The sequence below is a fragment of the Balaenoptera physalus genome, assembly GCF_965194825.1.
Source record: "Balaenoptera physalus genome assembly, chromosome: 1".
Taxonomy (NCBI): Eukaryota; Metazoa; Chordata; class Mammalia; order Artiodactyla; family Balaenopteridae; genus Balaenoptera; species Balaenoptera physalus.
In genome coordinates, this window is record NC_138882.1 from 64,204,590 (window position 1) to 64,226,985 (window position 22,396).

The 22,396-nt window shown below is 42.1% G+C and overlaps 1 protein-coding gene across 3 annotated transcripts in view; it reads right to left on the reverse strand.

Annotated features, from left to right (window-relative positions):
* The window catches only part of SFT2D2 (SFT2 domain containing 2), an 842,470-nt gene that overhangs the window by 814,469 nt on the left and 5,605 nt on the right, over positions 1-22,396 (reverse strand). The window contains exons 2-8 of one of the 3 annotated variants that reach the window (XM_082439098.1): positions 19,731-19,817; positions 19,406-19,491; positions 16,156-16,237; positions 14,673-14,708; positions 14,527-14,585; positions 12,536-12,565; positions 10,357-10,695 (exon numbers count right to left, since the gene is read on the reverse strand). In XM_082439098.1, the coding sequence (XP_082295224.1) occupies positions 10,656-10,695; positions 12,536-12,565; positions 14,527-14,585; positions 14,673-14,708; positions 16,156-16,237; positions 19,406-19,491; positions 19,731-19,817 (420 nt within the window). In that variant the 3' untranslated portion in view covers positions 10,357-10,655. Of the gene's footprint in view, positions 1-10,356; positions 10,696-12,535; positions 12,566-14,526; positions 14,586-14,672; positions 14,709-16,155; positions 16,238-19,405; positions 19,492-19,730; positions 19,818-22,396 lie in introns of those variants that run through there. The other 2 variants (XM_082439099.1, XM_082439100.1) reach the window with 2 other exon arrangements.

A 22,396-nucleotide genomic window follows, 5' to 3' on the forward strand; every position in this document is an offset into this window, starting at 1 on the left:
AAACATATATGCACCCAACATAGGAGCACCTCAAATACATAAGGCAAGTACTAAAAGTCATAAAGGGAGAAATCAACAGTAACACAATAATAGTGGGGGACTTCAACACCCCACTTTCATCAATGGACAGATCATCCAGACAGAAAATCAATAAGGAAACACAGGACTTAACTGACACATTAGACCAGATAGACTTATACTTAATTGATATTTATAGAGCATTCCATCCAAAAGCAGCAGAATACACATTCTTCTCTTGTGCACATGGAACATTCTCCAGGCCTGACCACATGCTGGGCCAGAAAGCGAGCCTCAGTAAATTTAAGAAAACTGAAATCATATGAAGCATCATTTCTGACCATATCACTATAAGATTAGAAATAAACTACCAGAAAAAAACTGTAAAAAACACAAACATGTGGAGACTAAACACTATGCTACTAAACAACCAATGGGTCACTGAAGAAATCAAAGAGGAAATCAAAAAATACATAGAGACAAACGAAAACAAAAGCACAATGATCCAATACCTATGGGATGCAACAAAAGCAGTTCTAAGAGGGAAGTTTATAGCAATACAATCTTACCTCAGGAAACAAGAAAAATCTCAAATAAACAACCTAGCCTTACACCTAAAGCAACTTGAGAAAGAAGAACAAGCAAAACCTAAAGCTAGTAGAAGGAAAAAAAGCATAAAGATCAGAGCAGAAATAAATGAAATAGAGATGAAGAAAACAATAGCAAAGATCAATGAAACTAAAAGCTGGTTCTTTAAAAAGATAAACAAAATTGATAAACCTTTAGCCAGCCTCATTAAGAAAAAAAGAGAGAGGACTCAAGTCAATAAAATTAGAAATGAAAAAGGAGAAGTTACAACTGACACCACAAAAATACAAAGGCCATAAGAGACTACTACAAGCAACTGTATGCCAATAAAATGGACAACCTGGAAGAAATGGACAAATTCTTACAAAGGTACACTCTCCCAAGACTGAACCAGGAAGAAGTAGAAAATATGAACAGACCAATCACAAGTACTGAAATTGAAACTGCGGCTTCACAGGACAATTGTATCAAATATTTAGAGAAGAGCTAACACCTATCCTTCTCAAACTCTTCAAAAAAATTGCCGAGGAAGGAAAACTCCCAAACTCATTCTATGAGGCCACCATCACCCTGATACCAAAACCAGACAAAGATACCACAAAAAAAGAAAACTACAGGCCAATATCACTGATGAACACAAAAATCCTCAACAAAATACTAGCAATCCAAATCCAACAGTACATTAAAAGGATCATACAAGTGATCAAGTGGGCTTTATCAGGGATGCAAGAAGTTTTCAATATCTGCAAATCAATGAATGTGACACATCACATCAACAAATTAAAGAATAAAAACCATATGATCATCTCAATAGATGCAGAAAAAGCTTTTAACAAAATTCAACACCAATTTATGATAAAAACTCTCCAGAAAGGGGGCACAGAGGGAACCTACCTCAACATAATAAAGGCCACAGATGACAAACATACAGCTAACATCATACTCAATGGTGAAAAACTGAAAGCATTTCCTCTAAGATCAGGAACAAGACAAGGATGTCCACTCTTGCCACTTTTATTCAACATAGTTTTGTAAGTCCTAGCTATGGCAATCAGAGAAGAAAAAGAAATAAAACGAATCCAAATTGGGAAAGAAGAAGTTAAACTTTCACTGTTTGCAAATGACATAATACTATACATAGAAAATCCTAAAGACGCTACTAGGAAACTACTAGAGCTTGTCAATGAATTCGGTAAAGTTGCAGGATTCAAAATTAATATACAGAAATCTGTTGCATATCTATACAGTAACACTGAAAGATCAGAAAGAGAAATTCAAAAAACAATCCCATTTACCATCAAACCAAAAAGAATAAAACACCTAGGAATAAACTTACCTAAGGAGACAAAAGACCTGTACTCTGAAAACTATAAGATGCTGATAAAGAAATTGAAGATAACACAAACAGATGGAGAGATATATCATGTTCTTGGATGGGAAGAATCAACATTGTGAAAATGACTATACTACCCAAAGCAATCTACAGATTCAATGCAATCCCTATCAATCTACCAATGGCATTTTTCATAGAACTAGAACAAAAAAATCTTAAAATTTGTATGGAGACACAAAAGATCCCAAATAGCCAAAGCAGTCTTGAGAAAGGAAAATGGAGCTGGAGGAATCAGGACTTCAGACTATACTACAAAGGTATAGTCATCAAAACAGTATGCTACTGGCACAAAAACAGAAATATAGATCAATGGAACAGGTTAGAAAGCCCAGAAATAAACCCATGAACCTATGGTCAATTAATCTACAATGAAGGAGGCAAGACTATACAATGGAGGAAAGACAGTCTCTTCAATAAATGGTGCTGGGAAAACTAGACAGCTACATGTAAAAAAATGAAATTAGAACACTCCCTAACACCATACACAAAAATAGACTCAAAATGGATTAAAGACCTAAATGTGAGACTGGACACTATAAAACTGTTAGAGGAAAACATAGGCAGAACACTTTCTGACATAAATCACAGCAATATCTTTTTCAACCCATCTCCCAAAGTAATGGAAATAAAAACAAAATTAAACAAATGGGACCTAATTAAACTCAAAAGCTTTTGCACAGCAAAGGAAACCATAAACAAAATGAACAGAACCCACAGAATGCGAGAAAATATTTGCAAATGATGTGACTGACAAGGGATTAGTCTCCAAAATATACAAGCAGCTCATGCAGCTCAATATCAAAAAAACAAACAACCCAATCGAAAAATGGGCAAAAGACCTAATTCGACATTTCTCTAAAGGAGACATACAAATGGCCAAGAAGCACATGAAAAGATGTTCAGCATCACTAATTATTAGAGAAATGCAAATCAAAACTACAGTGAGGTATCACCTCACACCAGTCAGAATGGCTATCATCAAAAAATCCATAAACAATAAATGCTAGAGAGGGTGTGGAGAGAAGGGAACTCTCCTACACTGTTGGTGGGAATGTAAATTGGTACAGCCACTGTGGAGAACAGTATGGAGGTTCCTTAAACCACTAAAAATAGAGCTACCATATGATACTGCAATCCCACTCCTGGGCATATATCCAGAGAAAAACATGGTTCAAAAGGATACATGCACTCCAATGTTCATTGCAGCACTGTTTACAGTAGCCAAGACATGGAAGCAACCTAATGTCCATCTACAGAGGAATGGATAAAGAAGTTGTGGTACATATATACAATGGAATATTACTCAGCCATTAAAAAGAATGAAATAACGCCATTTGCAGCAACATGGATGGACCCAGGGATTGTCACATTGGGTGAAGTAAGTCAGACAAAGAGAAATATCATACGATATCACCTATATGCAGAATCAAAAAAAATGATACAAATGAACTTATTTACAAAACAGAAACAGACTCGCAGACTTAGAGAGGGAACTTATGGTTACCGGGGGGAAGGGTAGGGGGGGAGGGATAGTTAGGGAGTTTGGGATTGACATGTACACACTGCTATATTTAAAATAAATAATCAACAAGGAAAATAAAAAATAAGAGACTGAGCCTTAGTCCATTGGGTTTTATCCCAAAAGCCTCCATTTTTTTAACTAAATACATTGAGCTTAAAATTTTTATAACTTGAATGTTGGATGTATAAGAGTAAACAGGAAAAATGTAAATAAATTTTTAAAAAGCTGGAAAAGTAAGATAAACCTAAAGTAAATATAAGAAAAGAAATAATAAAAGAAATCAATTATTGTAAAAGCAAGCACAATAAACAGTTATTGGACCAAAAAAAAAAAACCAAAAAGAGATCAATTAAATAGAAAACAGACAACCAATAGTGAAAATCAATGAAACCAAAGCTGGTTCTTTTATTATAAAATATAACACATCACAAAAGTGCACATACACAGAAAACACACAGTGCAATGATTTACCAGTGAACACCTTGTAAGAAATAAATACTTGATCAAGAAATAAACACTTGATCAAGAAATAAAACACAACCAATACCCAGGGTCTCCCTCCACATCCTGTCCCTTCCCAATCATTAACCTCTCCATCCCTCTCAAACGAATCACTATGCAAACTTTTATGCAAATAACTTCCTTGCTTTCATTATAGTTTTACCACCAAAGAATGTGTCTTTAAAGTCTAGAACTGAGTTTTACCTATTTTTATTAAACTTCATATAATGATAACATAGTATGTATTAGATGTGTTTGCTTGCCATTCACATATCTTCTTTAGTTAAATGTTCAAATTTTTTTGACTGAGTTATCTTTGAAACTATCAATACAATTGATAAACCTCAAGCTAAACTGATCAAGATAAAGAAAGATACAAATAACCAGTATCAGCAATGAAAGAACTGGCATAACTACAAGTGCTACAGACATTAAAAGAATAAGGAAATATTATTTAAAACCTTTTAGTAATTAATTTGACAACCTAGTTTACATAAAGTGACTTATCCAGCTAGGTGTGTGGGAATATTCCAAAATAAACACTTGAAATGTCTTACCTTTCAAAAACCTTCAAAACTGTCCTTAGACCTGTGTTTATCCTGAAGTCATTTGAAAGAGAGGCTAAACATATCAATTTATCTCAAAAAAACATCTTTAAGTGCCTAAGATGTACACTACCATTAAGGATTCATATTAAAGACATGGTCTTTTCTCATAGTCCTGCAATCTTCATTTGGCTCAGTGACTCCTGGAAAAACAAACATGAATAAGAGACAACACTAGATTTATTAAAGATCATAATGCTATCATTTATTGGAGGAAAAAAGCAAAAAAAAAAAAAAAAGAATTGTTTTGTGATATTTGGGGGAAAAAAACAGCTTACTTAACAGTAAAATTCTTTCTCTGAAATGAGTTAGTAAAAAGAAAACAATCTTCACTGTATGAAACAGCATCTCAAGGTAGGAAAAGCAGCACACAAGAATGTATTTTGCAATATGAAAATTTAGGTATGCCACCAGCAGCATTCAAAATTAGCTGAGTATCTATACAGTTACAAAAATTGATGTTTTAACAAAGTGTTTTAAAAGCTCATCATACTAAAACAGGCACAATGTTCTGAAAGCATATAAATTCCCCATGGGCTTCTGAACATCCTTACCCTCAACTGCACAATCAGAATGTACAAAAGCAGCGAAAGATCAGAGTTCAGAGGTTTTAATTTTTTTTTCCCTTGTTCCAAATGGCGAAGTCAAGCAAAAACATTGAAAAAGGCAAAATAAGCACTTCTCATAGCAAAAAGACCACAAGATTGCATGTAAACTATGGTTCTCCTTTAAGACATTACACAAGGTTCATCTGTACTTAAGGCTCATTGCTTCTTCTTGCAGTATGGAAGTTCAACAGGCAGAGACCAACATTCTCTGACAAGTCTCAGTTTGGTCTCAAAGGATACCTCCCAAGGATCCACAAGGATATTAAGTCTAGGCAGCCATGTATATCAGGGAACTTTTGTCCATGCTATGTCTATTTTTTGGTGCTGTTTATTAAGTGTAGTGTCATTACTTTGTTGTGAATATACACGTCAGTAGTTAACTGTTTATTATGATGTTGTGGACTGACCTTTCACTCCAAATAGCCATGTTCCTCCTGTCTAGTGAACACATTCTTTCCTGCTTTCAGCTCATCCCGTCTATAGGAAATGTTTTGTACATTTCCAAGCCCATCGTCAGCTTATCAGCTCCTGCTAAGAAGGACATAATTTTATTCACTCAATTTACAGTAACAAAGGCTCTGACGGACCGTGGGCTCTGTTCACAAGCTCCGTGGTGAGACCTCTGCCGGTGCTGTGTGGGGCCCTTTGTGAAGTCAAGGGACAGAAATCTGAGCCATCAACAGCAAAGCTTAAGTGTACCAGGGGCTTAGGAGTGTCACCTATGCATTCAGGGTAGAACTAGAAATAACCGAAAAGTGGGACTAAACGCCCTATCTCAAGTAAACCGGAGGCAAGAACACTGCACGGCCTCTCTTCACTTGACAAAAAATCCTCCAGATCTCAGAATTGCATCAAATTATGAATTAGAAGGTGCTCGAAAGTCACATGATTTAATCCCCCAACTTTTTAAATATAAATTGCTAAAAAATTTAGACTTCTAAATGTAAATTCTTTTGTTAATCTTACCGAGAGCTACACAGATATCAATCAGTATTTAACTTCAGGTGAAGGTCTGTTCGCTTTTTTAAAAATGCCATCTGCAAGGAAGCTACTGCACATCTCCAAACTTATCTTAAAAAGTCTTGGATTTTTAAAACCAAAAGAACAATGCCTGTAATCTAGCAACATGGCCCTATAAACCTTAAACACTGATTTCTGTCCTTGCTGTTGATTTGCTGAAAATGAAGTTGAAGGATGGGTTGTAGACTTTGAAGTATCTGTAACCCTACAGCAGACTCTAGTCAGAAGTTATCTAAGGAAAGAGACGAGAAGGCAAGACTGGTGTAGGCGGCCCCATAGAAGAAGGACCCCACAGCCACAGGGCTGCAGCTCCACTCCCTAATTCATTCCACCAAGGCTCATCACACGTGTTCCAACGCATGTCACTCCCGTGGAGCTATCAAAAGCAGAAGCAGCCAAACCGGTATCCCCACACCCCTTTTTGGTTTTTTTTAAGGTATGACCCACTTCTTTTTTTTTTTTTTTTTTAATTTATTTATTTATTTTTGGCTGTGTTGGGTCTTTGTTTCTGTACGAGGGCTTTCTCTAGTTGTGGCAAGTGGGGGCCACTCTTCATCGCGGTGCGCGGGCCTCTCACTATCGCAGCCTCTCTTGTTGCGGAGCACAGGCTCCAGACGCGCAGGCTCAGTAGTTGTGGCTCACGGGCCCAGTTGCTCCGCGGCATGTGGGATCTTCCCAGACCAGGGCTCGAACCCGTGTCCCCTGCATTGGCAGGCAGATTCTCAACCACTGCGCCACCAGGGAAGCCCTGACCCACTTCTTAATTATCTTTTCTAACAGAAGTATCCAAAAGTAATCTTATTTAGATGCATTTCATGATTGTATTTCCTGCTCCCTGAGCATGCACTGATTAGGGGGGCAGGTAGCACTCGGGTGGGTAACCCACAGTCACCATTCAGGCGTGAAGCCCAGGAGCTCCAAGCACTGAGACAGTGAAGCCGGTGAGAATGCTCAGCCGCGGAGAGTGGTCGGGCCTTCCCAAGGACAAGGCGGCCCATCTGTGGGAGGGAAGGAGAGCAGGAACCTCGGGCCGGGTCTCAGCAGCAGTGGCCACAGGCACAGCCACGCAGAGGGGCTGGAGAGCCAGAGGTTCCCCCGAGCACATCGGGCAAAAGGGGAGACCTCTCAGACAGGGAGACAGGAAGAGATGGGAAGCAGCGAGTTAGTCAGCAGACCCGCCCAGTCTCTAAGGGGTGGGGAGAAGGCAGAGAGGGCCAAGAGCCCTGGAAGCCGGCTCTCCAAGTCTGGAGAGCCGTTCTGCTCCCAACACGGCGGTCACAGGCCGACAGGGCCAGGGAAGAGCGCTCAGGCCAGCGCCCCCACCCAGCTGTGGGAAGCACAGCCTTGCACGAACACACTCCTTGTCTACAGAAGAGCTACCTCAACGGTTCCCTTCATTCCAAAACGCAAGGATCTCTCCTTCACCCAGCAGTGAACGGGGTAGGACAGAAGGCAGGGGAGCAGGGAAACAGAGACCACGGCCAACCACAGGACCTAAAACCCTAACTCTCCACTCCTCATCTCACCCACGAGGTTGCTTTTAACCAGCACAGTTGCTTGGTAACAGCTTTCAGCACATCTGAAATGGATTTCTTACTCCTACAGTCCGGCAGACAAAAACAGGTAGGGAAGCAACCAAAGGGTAAGGCGGCAGAAGGAAAAATTTCGGAGTCTGGAAGATCCTGGAAGGCGGAATCACCCACTAGCTGCCGAGGTGTCCGGACTGGAGCTGTCTGAACAAACTGGCCACAGGCCTCCAGAGTTAAGGCAAAGCAGGAGCTTTCATGCAAGAGCTAGCGCCCTCGGCTGCTGAGATCTGGTACAGACCCCTTACCCGCTCTGAGGCTGTTCCTTCTCTAATAATGGAGACAAGACTGCTAGCCTGGCAAAGTGACTGTGAATATTCAATGAGATAGTGCATGGCAATGTCTACAGTGCCGAACACGTACTACCAAATAAGCTTTTTTTAGATAAATTAATGGCTAGAGATAGTCACCCTATCATCTTCAATGGTCATCCATTATTTCCGGGATTAAATAATAATACCCACCTTTTACCGAGGTATCATTTACCTATGCTGGGCCCCATGCTAAGCACTTGACACGTTTCTCATTGACATCCTGTGAGGATCTGGCAGGAATCATTATCCCCATTATTTTTAGAGCAATGTGAGGACCAGAGGTTAAGGAGCTTGTTCAACACGACACTAGCAGGTGATTGAACCACAACTCACACCCAGACCTGCTTGACTTCACAGCCCATGTTCACCACCACTACATTATACAGGTCTGGTGACATCTTAACCTCACGTCTCACAAAGTCAAGTCCAGCCTCTGAAAAGGGCCCAGAGGGGCCAGCCTTTTAGGTGTATTACTCCAGGCTATTTGAAGCTCATAGTGACCAGGCTAGCCTCACGTCAGCTCTAAAGAGAAGACGACTTCTGACCCCCTTCACAGAGCCCTTCTGAGATCTGAGCTGTCTCCTGGAAGCACCTGGACTGTGAAGGAGCCCCACACAAGCCAGACGGTAGCATCTACTTTCCACTCCTGGCTGAAGGTAGGTTAGGGGCCTCAGCAGAAGACAGGATGCCCTCCACAGCCTAGAAAAGGACCCAGTAACACTGGCTCCTCACTCTGGCCCCGTCAGACCTGTTCATACCTCTCCAGTTCAGAAGAAAAGCCTCACCGGTCTGAGGTCTTGGCTGCAGCAGGAAAATGGATTCAGCAATTAGCCAGAAGCAAGGAGACAAGCAGTGGACCACTGCCTTTGGTTTGGAGGTTCCCAGAGCAAGAGCCTGAGTGGACCGGCCAACCTGGGTGAAGAACAGAAAGGCAAACCCAAACAGACTTCTCCTCTGGAGGTAACGTTGGAGGTCCTGTAATGCCAAGAACTCCAACGATCAAGATAGAGCATTCTGATGGTCAGGCCGCAAGATGGAGCAAAAGGGCACAAAAGGACTGATGGAGATCCTACAGATCCAAGAGGAAGCTTCCCAAAGGGAGAGTGAGCAGGAGAAGATACAATGACGTAGAGAGATTGCGACCAGAAAAGGCACAGGCTTGGCTGATGAAAACAGGGAAAACAGTTACAGGAGGTAACACCAGAGCCACGCCGGGAAAATGCGGTGTCATGAAGGGGACCGAAGCTGGGGCACCCAGGCTTGGGGCTCAGTTCTGCCATCGACTGTGGCTTTGGGCGGATCTCGTAACTTCTCTGAGCCTTGATTTCCTTGACTGCCTGGTGGGATAACAATCCCTGCTTCATCACAAGGCTCTTACAAGGACTAGACAAGATCAGGGACATGAAAGCACTTTGTCTGTGGCCAGACATCAAGCTGCAATATGGCCACCCCGCAGCCCCTGGTGTCTTCTCCCACTGTTTCCAGCACGGGCTCCACTGCAAACGCTGGGACTGTTTAAAGGTCACTGGGCAGGTGTGCCTACTTCCTGCTGGCTCCACAGCAGGGCTCTGTCTTCCCACCTACTCTCCCCTGGCCCCATTCTAGGGGAGAATGGAAAACAAAATCAGTTTAAAAGCAAACATTTATAAATAATGGGGAGAAAAAAATACAGCAGAGAGCAGTAAGATTTTTCACCTCCTCTCAGGTCTTGTCCAAAAGGAAGCAGTAGTGTTTGCTGCTGCTGCTTTGTTCTCTCTCAATCTCGTTCCAGGAGGTCAAGAGTAAAGATACGGGGTGGGGCGGGGGAAAGAAAGAAAAACCCAAGAGAAAAAAAGTGTGCACTGAATGTTAGAAAATACATTCCATGGGCAGGCGTGGAATCAGAACAGCAAAAGAGCCACAGCTCAGGTCTAAAAACAACACACATCACCAAAAAGTGCTCCTCTTCTACTTCAGTCCATGGCCAGACTCTCCACGGGCTCGTGTGCAGCTGTCAGGAGGGCAGAAGCACTTGTTCCCAGACACCAGAGTAGAAGCGTGTCCACACTGTGTGGGGCAGGGGTGACGGATGCCACGCTGAGGAACAAATCTACGAAGTCCCTGTAGACCCTCAAACTCTATCCCTTCCTGTTGCACCCCTGTGACTCCAACAGGGCGGCCTGTTGCCAGCTGGGAATCACTGGCTCCCAAGGCTTATCTGCTGCTGCTGAACAAGGTTTTTATTTACGAGAACTCAATGGAACACCATGCAAAGGCGCACAAGGAAGATTCCACTCCATCAGATACAGAACCCACCTCTCATATCGTGCTACAGACATTTGGGTTTGGGAACACACCGTTGCCTCCCAAAGCAACCCTCAGGTGTTCAGAATGCAAGCAGCATGTCGCCGCAAGATCAAAGGCACATGTCTGTGAGACAGAGATTTAGAAGATATTTACAACACGGTCCACGAGCTTCCATCCACCATGCCTTCCAAAGCTTTGCAAAACCGGCCGTATGTTATGCAAGACATACAGCAAAACACTTCTTCACAGCGTCCCTAGGAAGAAAAAACACAAAGATAAATGGGAGATCATCACTCCAAAGGCTCCTGGAAGTGGTAAAGACCCTCCTTGAGATTTTCTGGGCACCCGGAGTAGCACGCTGCAGAGCAGAAAGCACCTAGACCATGGGGTCAGATCTACATGGCATCAAACCTCAGCTTCAACATCTACTAGTGATATTATCCCGAGGAAAGGACTTCCCTTATTTGAGTATCAAATTCCTCATCTGTAAAAGGGCACGTCCCCACTTACCCTGTAGACCAGTCTGGGAATTAGTGCATTGAACAGAGTAGGTATTTAATAAAGAAGAGCTACCATGACCATCAGAGGAAAAGATAGGAAGAAAGTGGAAACTATCTGAAACCGAAAAATTAGTCAGGACCGTGCACTTTAATATCAACCAGAATCACAGAATGCACCGAAAGCATTAAGTCAAATAGGCACTAGGGCCTTTCTCCTTTCTAAGCAGGCAGCAGAAACTTGTTAAGGGACATCCTGCAGGAGTTCCCTAGCACAGGGAGCTCTCTATAGGTACTGAGCACTTGCTACCCTGATGTATGAGCCCTATCCCAGGCACTTGCTCCTTGGAATGCAGTGTAGAGTGTGCAAGGAAAGAGTGAGGGCTCAGCAAATTACTATTCTATTCAAGCAGGCACATCCATCCCACTGCCATATCTGGCCATGTTCCAGGGCTTCTCACCCCAGTTCTACTCCTTGTGTTCTCAGCGGCATTTGTGCCAAGGACACTGGAGTCACACGAGGGAGGGAGGGAGGGAGCATGAGAGAATGCCTTCGCATGAGCGGGCGCTACGTTTTACTATCAAGGTAATTCTAGGACAGCATTGCTTAAGATACGCTCTGCACTGAAGTCCCAGCAGATGCTCTGCACAAGAAAGGGTTTTAGGGACAAATAAGATCCCTTGTGGCAGCTCACAATACACATATTAAAGGACCTGGAAAGCCTATTCACAAAGCCACCCAGCTGCCTTTAACGTGATGGGCTGGTTAACTTCTCGTCTCATCAGTCACTTGCCACCGTCTTCCGATCACTGTCAGCAACAGCCTTGGAAGGCCTAAGCCTGCTCTTCCTCCTTCCCAGCTCACGCACATTCCTCATTGCCTCAACACAGTTAAGGAAAAGCCTCTTTTTAGTTAACAGGTCATGAAAGAGAAGAATGGAAATTAAATGGTGACATGAGAACAGAGTCAGAGGCAAAGATCACTGAAAGTGCTAATTAAAGGAGGTTTGGAGGTCAGAAGCTCAGAGCGAGAAGGGGCCAACCCAAGTTAGTTATCACGAGTCCTTTCAGGCTGTGGGGGGGGGGGGTCAAGTGAGTTGCTCAAGGTCACACTGTTAATTAGGAAACCCTGGTCCTCCAGAGTCCTGGCCCTGCTTACTTTCCTTTTATGAATTCTTTTCTGAAATGTTCCCATCAGTGGGATAGAGCAAGAAAACAAGCATGAACTTAGACCCCCTCCATCCCTTGCTCAGTGATATTAAGGTGATATTCACCTTTAGGAAAATCTCCTCAAACCTACAGGTTAAAAGAGTGATAATGAGCATATACATACTGTCTATCACAGCAGAATGTTCCCAGTGCCAGGAATCGGTAGACCTGGGTCAATGCCCATCATTGGTTGTATTATGGTTGGGGGGGTTGGGCATTAGCTTATTAATCTATAAAATAGGTGTATAACATCTGCCTACTCGTCTCAAAGGATTTTCATAAAGATAAAACAGCATGAACTCTCTGAAAGCACCCTAAACTAAAAGGCCCCATGCAAGCTATCATCATCCCCAAATGACAGACATTATAATCCTAAAGACAGTCTTACCTTGCGAATGGTATGTAGGAAAGGCTATACCTACAATGAAAAACAAACAAAAGATCAAGTCACATGAAGGGAGTGGAAGATTACACAGTGGATTGGGTTTCTGAGCTGCAAGAGCACCTGCGTTGATGTATCCAGACCCCCTCCCTCCTCAGCGTGGAGGGTGTGTGCACACGCACACACACACACACACACACACGCACGCGTGCTGTGCCATGTGTATAACAGGGAAGGGTGTGTCATCTGTAGCCAAAGTAGGAGGGCAGAAGGCCCGTATGGAGACAACTCTGTCACCTCAGCCTCACGGGGTTATTGCTTTAACCAAATGAGCCAGCACCGTTACCTACAACAGGCAGATTCCAGATATCCAGATGACCTAGAAGCCCTATTCTAAAGGAACATCAAATAAAATCCAGATCAGCTGTCCTCTAATATGTTACAAGTTCGCAACAGAATACAACTTCTACCCGATTGGGATAAGTTTTCTGCTCTGTGCCTATTAATTTTAAAAGAAGAGAAAAGAGAACAAGAAAAGAAAAAAAAAAACAAAAACAAAAACCCACTACCAACTGCCCTATGGATGAAAGTATAAACAAGCTATGATTCTTTAAGAACCCAAGCCCACAGATATCTTGGTGGTCCCAGTTAGCTCAGCCCCCTCGCCCAGAACGGAACCACAGTGGGGAAGAAGCTGGCCATGCCCCCAAAGACCAGGTCTGGGTGTGAGGCAGCCTGGAAGCCAATCAACTCTAAGAAGGCACATATAGTTGGAACACATCAGGGTTGGAATAGGGCCATCTGCCTGTGCACATATGAACACTAAACCTTTAAATACTGGCTTCAGAATCAGTCTATATGCAAAGAAAGGCATGTGTATGTGGGGACTAATTTCTGCCCCGAGAAGAAAACCAAAATATAAACATAAACCATCACACCAGGCCCTTTCAGTACCTACTACCACACTGTATGTGTCACATTAAAATCAGGCCATCATTCTTCTCCGTAGCTGACACTCACCACGTACCAAAGCTGACCTACTTGGAATAAATTCCAAAGGGCATTTTGAAAGTACATTTATTCAAAAGTCCAAAATTACTAAAAGGAAGGATGGGTGTTAAGCTTGCAGTCTCAAGATCCCTTTCTATCAGATAAGACAACATTTGATCCTTGGAAGCTTTACAACTTTCACAGTCTTCCTTTCTTCACATTAGAGCCAACATTTTTTCCCAAAGGAGATCAAGTCACATTTTTATGAAACTGTTCTGGCAGATATCATCCCTTGATAAACTGTGAACATATTATAGAAACGTCTCAGAAGCTATTGATTCCATACGTGCCACCACCCCCTTACTTTGACGTTGGACAGGTTTGAAATGGCCATGAACCTACAGCCCCATCCATGGTTTTGAATGATAATGTCTCCAGTGGTCCTTCCACTATGCTTGGCCCCTGGGGCACAACCCCCGGGTTTTGCTACGGCACACAGCCACACGGTTTTCCATGTTGTCAGTCACTGCTCCTCATCTCCTGCTTCCAATTCACTCTTTGTCCTTCTGTTAAATGATTCATCCCACCACAAATGTTAACATTCATGATTTTTCTTACCAGTTTCCTTTTTCTTTAATGCCTGTTTGACTCACAAGCCTCTTTTTACTAGCCCCTACACTACTTCATTGTCCTTGCCCTTACCAGACGTGAGTGGTTGAATAACGTTTGTAACATCTCAAAATCAACCCTGAGCCCAGCAAAAATGCCACAGTGGGCAAAAAGCCTCCCACGACCACTCAAGGCCACTAATGCCACCTACTGGCGGTGGGCTGAGTCGACAGGCGTTGGGGCTCTGCGGTGTGATTTGACTTGCATCATTAAGGATTCTTAAGTTGAAAAGCTTCTGTTTTCCTAATCCTCCTACCCACACCATGTGGGATTTTATCTCCTTCAGCTGCATTAGTCAGAGATCGATGTGGGAAGGGACTGTTGAAAAGGTTACTTACCACGTCAGGGCCAGAGATTGCAAAATGCAGAAGATGAGAGCAAGCCCTCTGTTGTGCCACTGGAAGAAAAATGATATGGTTACAGGTACATGTGTGACAAGAGGTACACACCAAAAAGGTTAAGGAAAATTAAAATACACACTTACCCAAAAGGCAGAACACAGGGTAAGCGCAATGCACAACTAGAGAGAGAAAGGAAACATTATTTAATTAATACAATGACAATGATAACAGGGAGGGGGAAAAAACTGTAAAGACATCGTTCTTGACAAACTTACAACAACACATCAAACTGCAGTAATCAGATTCTGTGGTTATCACAGCAACCAAATGCATCCTTCATTTCAAAGCACTGAACCTACCCAAGCACCCATCTTTGGCAGAGGAGTTCAAATCCCAATGAAATGAAACTGGCCAAGAAGGATTCACGTAGATTAAAAAGAGAAGGATCCTCTTCTACTTTCAAATTTTCCCAGAATCTCTGCCCAGCAAACACAAGCACATTTCTGGTCCACCCATCCATCCATCCTTCCATTCCAACATACTAAAGTAGGTTAAACACACACTTCTTTAACTCCTGCCAAACACTAATGTCTGGAGTGGAAAGGGCATGTGAGGACAAAGGTTAACACAAGATGTCAATCTCACAGCCAGAGAGTCAATGATTTGTTTACATGTCACCTAACACTGTCCCTGAGTCCTTTCTTAGTAAGTTCTTTTTGCAAGAGACTTATCCAGGCCATCTACATCCAGGGATGGCCAAAAACAATGAGTAGTCCAGCTGTAAGTCATGCCTGTCCTCTCCATCCTGCTGTATCAGTAACTACTCAATAAATATGAACGAAATAATTTCTTGGTGTCCAGCATTGTGCCCGATGCTCTGAAAGGATACAAAATAGTAGCAAGTGTGGCCATGGCCTTAGAGAACTTACCCACCTGAACAAATGAGATGTACACAAATGAAACTACAAATTATGTTGCTCAAGGTCTAGACAATGCAATACTGATAACTGTAACAGCGGTCCAGAGAACGTCATCTGGAGTGATGGGATGGTCCCATGGAAGGAAATGGCCCAAGGAAGGGAGAGGCATTCTGGGTTAATGGGACAGGAAGATAGGACAAGACTGAAGACACTGTGGTGAGAGCAGGGAACAGGGGTGCTGGGCCATGAGGAAAGCAGACCTGCTTCAGGAAAACTGACAAAAACAAACAGGATCCCGAAGTCAGAGAACGACAAGGGGAAAAAGAGCCCATGCTAGGAGACTTGACACTAACTTGAGAGAATGAACCCTGTGTTCCCCAGTTATTCCCTCTAAGCTCTCCTTGTATGTGGCATCGCCCACCACCAGGAGGGTGTCAGAGCTCTCTTATTACCACATGAGTTTGCCAAATTTAAGAAGCAACACCTTCTGGAGGGGCTTTATAGAACTGGCAGTACCTTAACACCAACTGAAACACAAGTCAGGGGGAAGAGAGGAAAAATTATTAGATGAAGAATGCCCCCATCAGATAGTAAGTCAAGATGAAAGGGAAAAGGAGAGAAGTCTTTAGGTTTAAGAGGAAAAAAATTGCAAACAGCAGAAACTAACACTCCTATTTTAGACATCCAGGTAACAGGCAGACCTTACCAGCACCATGATGGTTGCAATCAAACGCGTAGGCTCTACCATTCGCTTCAGCTGTTTCATTGGTCCCATGAGGAAGACAGTGCTAAGAGGCAAACACACACAAGCCATTCAGACCAGAACAGAACCACACGAGGTAAACCAAGGTGCCTCCCCATCGCCTCCCCCAGCTCACCTGTGGCAATAATAGCAGTAATGGTAGCTGACACGTGAAAAGCTGTGACTGAGCTAGGCACTGTGCTTCAGGGCCTTTTGTGCCTTATTCTTATTTAGTCCATTAACAATTTATGAAGTTGATTATAGGAACAGTCATCATACTTATTTTGCAGACAAAGAAGCTGAAGTCCAGAAAGGACTCGTTACTTATCTAAGGCCACCCAACTAGAATACGGTAGAGTGAGGTTGTAGATGCACGCAGGTCTGACTCCGGAACCACGTCCATAACCACTAGGTTAGAGGACCTCTCCCTTCCAGGTGCTACCTCACCTCCTTAACAACCTACCCATGGAAACAAACAAACCAAAGAGACTCAGGTAATCTAAAAAAGAAAAACCACATCTTACAGGCTTAGGTAGTTTCTGTTAAAAGGTAGAGCATTTCATTTTCTTTTGTAATCTCCAGAGGATAATTCTAATGTTGATAGGAATATCATCTGTGATGTGTGGAACACTTGCTAAGTGCTAGATATCACGTACGTGATCTCATTTCATCCCCTCAACAACTCTGTGAGTTAGGTATTATTACACTTATTTTAGAGCTGAGAAAATAAAGCTCAGAAAGGTTAATTTACTTATCCAAGATCACACAGCTAAGCCCATAAAAGAGCTGGCATTCCAACCCACATCTATTGGATTCCCAAGCTCCAAAAGACAGCCCCAGCATGCCCTCTGTAGGGATGGAACTTGACAGGTGGCTAGTGAGAAAGAGTAAACACAAATGAAGCAGACACTCACGCCTAACACGGCAAGTGCCAGGGCCAGGTATAGGTCATGCTTCCCGACTCCTGACAGAAACGCCCCGTGTGGCATCACCCCAGGCGTAGCTGGTTTACAGCCAGCGTTTAATACAAGCCAACCAGCAGATGACATTAGCTACTGAGTGTTCTAAAAACAAAAATTTGTTAAATAAGTCTACCTCTCTTTGAAGTGCCATTAAGTTTCCATTTGAATTCAAAGCTGCACTCCCAGGTCAAGTGTTTGCGCTGAGTGCACTCTTGAGCCTACGTTGAACAAGAAGCAATAGCCAAGGGTGGCCTTAAAAATTAAATGCAGCATATATACAAAAATATAAAAGATTACAGGTAGAGCCACAAACTCCTAGACACACCCTAGAATAACAATTCTCTCCCTTTATTATCTCCCTGGGCAATGCTTCGAAAAGTTGGTCCCATTAGGATTTGCTAAATAGTTCTTTTGGACTAACCAACACACCCATATATTTATGCTCAGTTTAGACTCTACATTATAACCTATGCTGTCTGCCCAAAGCAAAACCCCCCAAAAGTTAGTATTTGAGAGAGCTTTGGAGGCAAGATTAGACATCTCCAAGGGCCAGCATTATACTATCATAAGAATTAATAAATTTAGAGATTATCATACTAAGTGAAGTAAGTCAAAGAAAGACAAATAACATATGATATCACTTATATGTGGAATCAAAAGAAAAAAATGATACAAATGAACTTACAAAACAGAAACAGACTCACAGACTTTGAAAACAAACTTATGGTTAACAAAGGGGAAACATGGTGGAGAGGGATAAATTAGGAGTTTGGGATTAACATATACATACCACTATATGTAAAATAGATAATCAACAAGGACCTACTGTATAGCACAGGGGACTCTACTCAATATTCTGTAATAACCTATATGGGAAAAGTGTCTGAAAAAGAATAGATATATGTATATGTATAACTGAATCACTTAGCTGTACACCTAAAACTAACATAACACTGTAAACCAACTATACTCCAATATAAAATAAAAATTAAATTAAAAAAAAAAAACAACTTGAAAAAAACCAGAATTAATAAATTAAGTTTAAGCAGGTGGCCAGTGCATTGCACTTAATCATTTGGTTAACATTTCCAGGCAGAAAAAGACCTAGGTTTGGGGACAATTAGGGACAAGTAAGACAGAAGTGCAGCCCTTGTCAAGTGGTAGACTTGTAATAAGTCAGTGTAATAAAATGCTATCTGTGTTGTCACATAAATATATATGGGATAGACAGAGCCCATATAAAGGAGAAGATCATTGATTCTGGAGGGGAAAAGGGAATTAAGAGAAGTTTCATGGAAGAGGTGACTTCTGAGTCAGGTCTTGACAAATGAGCAAGTACCCATCAAATGGGGGTTGCAGACGGGGCAGCACCCCAGGCACAGAAAACAGCCCAAGCAAAGCACAAAGACGTTTGGAGAAATGCAAGTTGAGCCTGGCTGAGGAGGACGACTCGAAGGGCCTGTCCTGTATGCATGCTGAGGGTTTTGGACTTCACCCGTTGAGCGGGAATGGGAAGCCACTAAGGGGGCTAAGCAAGGCTATAAATGAATGGCTCCACAGCTCTGTGGAAAATGGCCTGCCGAGGGTCCATAAAAGAGGCAGAGAAGCCCAACAAGGAACTCCTGTAGTCTTCAGATGAGCAGTGATAGAGGCCAGAGCTAAAAGCAGCTCAGATATCACCTTCTACGGGAAGCCCTCCTGTCTCCCCAGGTCACATCAGATCAGCCCACCTGCCCTTCCCTGAGCATTGCTCTCTCCATACCCTATTATATTATCAGTTTATATGTCTGTCTACCTGGCCAACCAGTGAGCTCCATCACAGCAGGAACCAAACCCTGCTTGTCCCTGAATCCTCAGAGCCCAGCACAGGGTGTGGGCATGTGAGTCAATCAGCAAGGGGCAGCAGCAGTAAGACTAGAGCAATGGAGAGGGCGGTGTTGTGAACTTTGAAGAAATCATTCAACTGTTCCGTGCCATATAAAATCACACTGGTACTACAGTTTCTGCCTTCTCCAGTGGTACTTCAAGGATGAACTAAGATATAAAAATATGTTGAAGTTAAAAACGAAAAAAGCAATATATATATATATATGTTGAAGTGATAGGATATGAAAGTGATGTATTTTAACTACCTCTTTTCTCTCCAAATCCTTAAAACTACGGAAGCATCCTCCTTCACCTCCCTCCAAACACAACGCACATCCATTTTCCCATCTAACAATTGGCTAAGGTTAGATTTAAAAAACTGTTACCTCCCAAGAGATGCGATGTTACCAAAGGTGTAAAACACTGCGAAGAGGTACAGTCCCTTCCTGGGCACCCAGAGCAGAAGAGTTCCCTGGAAGGTAAGGCACAGAGTATCTGCACGTGAGGAACACCCCACCACAGCCCCCGAACCAGGAGCGCACAGAGGAACCTTTTCCCCTCCCCGCCCCCCTCAGCTCCCTCACCACCTCCCTTACCTCCCCCTCCTCTTATCCATGCATTTCGGTGAAGAGAAAAGGAGGTAGATGAAAGTGGAAAGATAGAGGGAAGGAACGCAGGGGGAAAAGATGGAGGAGGGGAGGGCAGTCTTACCAGCAGTGAGCAGAGAATTCCTGCAGCAAAACAGGCAATGAAGCCTTTTATTCTGGTGCCCGAGCTTAATGAAGTTGCCTCAACAACCTGAAATATTTAAAAAACTAATTACATACATGTATATGCATATTTAATCACCAAAAACAAAGGACACATACTTAAGTTGAGAATTTGTACAGAGGAAGGCAGCAACACAGAATCCTAGTTGTGCATAGCTACAGGGGCCCTCATGATCACTGACTCCAGCTCCTCATCCATCCATGAATCTCTTCTCCAGCAGCTGATCAGAGGCTACCGAGCCTCTGGCTGGACATCTCCAGAGGTGGAAACTCTGCCTCAAGCACAGTGCACTTCACAGTGAAGTGGATTGAAGAGATGGGCTGGTGGGACCCGAGCTGTGTCCCCCAGCTGTGCTGTGTCTCATCCAGGAGCCCAAAGTTCACGAACCAGTTCGAATTGCCTATGTCAGGCCTCGGGGTCGTCCCGTGTCCAAGAAGAAGACACCCCAGGACTTTGATTTCGCCCAGCAGAAACTGACTGACAAGAACCTGGGGTTCCAGATGCTACAGAAGATGGGCTGGGAGGAGGGCCACGGCCTGGGCTCCTGTGGGAAGGGCATCAGGGAGCTCATCAGCGTGGTAACTGCCTCGGAAGGGGAGAGGTTGGGTGCTGACGGGCAGAAGCACAAAGAAGACATGTTTGACATGTTCCGTCAGAGGATCATGCAGGTGTACAGACACAAACAGGCCAACAAATAGTTCCAGGGTCTCTTCCATGAGGACGACAGGCATCCGGAAAGTGCTAACTCACCACTTTGGGTGCTTACTATCTCTGCCTCGTTTCCATCACTGGAAATCATATAGAGAAACTTAGCATTTTTGGTCCTTGGTAAAACCTGTGGCACAAACTGTGCCACCACGGAAGTCCCTTAACTTTATCTTGACAATGTATAGGTATTATCTACTTTCCTACTCCATAATGAACTGTAAAATCGTCCATGGAAACTTATAGATAACTTCTGGTTTCTTACTCCATAGGGAATTATAAAATTATCCAACAGATGCTATTGAGTTCAAAAGAGGAGTTCAAGAAAACTGCGGAAAAATAGTGAATGGAATGATCACTGGGTTCTTTTTTTTGAGTGCACTGTCCTTTATATTACAAAATTTTTTAAGTTTCATTGCTTTAAAGATATATGCCTTTGTAACAGAGTTAGATCTTAGAAAAATTATATTTGAAAAACACATGCATTCCATTTTTCCTAAAGAGTGTTTATTATAAAAAAATCTGTCTAGTGCTGTACTGTGTCATGTATGCTATATGTACTTTCTCTTGTTTTTACCACAAAATGATTTGACCATGTTTATGAGGAAATCACTGTACTTAGAATAAGATACCGTTACAACCACAAGTCAAATTATGCCAAGGTTGACCTCAGAGACTGTTCCAGAATATTATCCTATGCATAAATGCTCCACCATGTCCTGTTTATTATAAGTAAAATCATCTTCAAATATCTTTGACATTAAGTAAGGACAAACATATTAGTATGGGATATTATGTAGCATGAGACACTTATATTTCAATTTAGATGATTCAAATTCCATGAGAATGGTCACTTATTATGGTTTTAATAATAGTAAAAGGAAAATATCTTTTGATAACATTTCCACTCTCTTTGATGTGGAAAGATATTAGGTGTGTGAATACAAATATGGCCATTTTCTCTTGGTCATTTATTAAATTATGTATTCTATTTGTTGTTATATATGAAGTAGATATTCAAATACAGAAGCAGAATTAAAGGATCCAGGCCAACATAAAGAGCTGACAGAAACCATACATGTGAAAGAAAATACAGAAACCTGGATATGTTGAAATCTAAAAAGGACCCATATTTAAGAAATTTTTGGCTATGCATATGTCAAAGACTGTTACATCCAATTTTCTGCTGGTGTCATAGCTATTTAGAAGTGTAGGTTGGTGCTTCATCAAGGTACAGCTATGTGGATCCCATAGCTGTCCTTAGAATAAGATGTACTTTATTATAATCACCACTCCCCTTTAATTAATTTAATTAGTCTTACATTGTAAATGAGCTTGTTTCCTCAAATTTTAGGTAGATACAATTACTCAGTCTTTGAGCATAGCATATGATTCAGTTTTTTAAAAATTGAAGTATAGTTGATTTACAATGTTGTGTTAGTTTCAGCTGTACAGCAAAGTGATTCAGTTATACATGTATGTATTCTTTTTCAGATTCTTTTCCATTATAGATTATTATAAGATATTCACTATTCACTATAGTTCCCTATCCTATACAGTAAGTCCTTGTTGTTTATCTATTTTATATATAGTAGTGTGTATCTGTTAATCCCAAACTCCTAATTTTATCCCTCTCTTCTCCCCTTTCCCCTTTGGTAACCATAAGTTTGTTTTCTATGTCTGAGTCTGTTTCTGTTTTGTAAATAAGTACATTTGTATCACTTTTTTAGATTCCACATATAAGTGATATCATATATTTGTCTTTATCATATGAAGTGAAGTAATCAGACAATCTCTACATCCATCCACATTGTTGCAAATGGCATTATTTCATTCATTTTTATGGCTAAGTAATATTCCATTATATATAATTAATATGTATATTAATATATATATTCCAT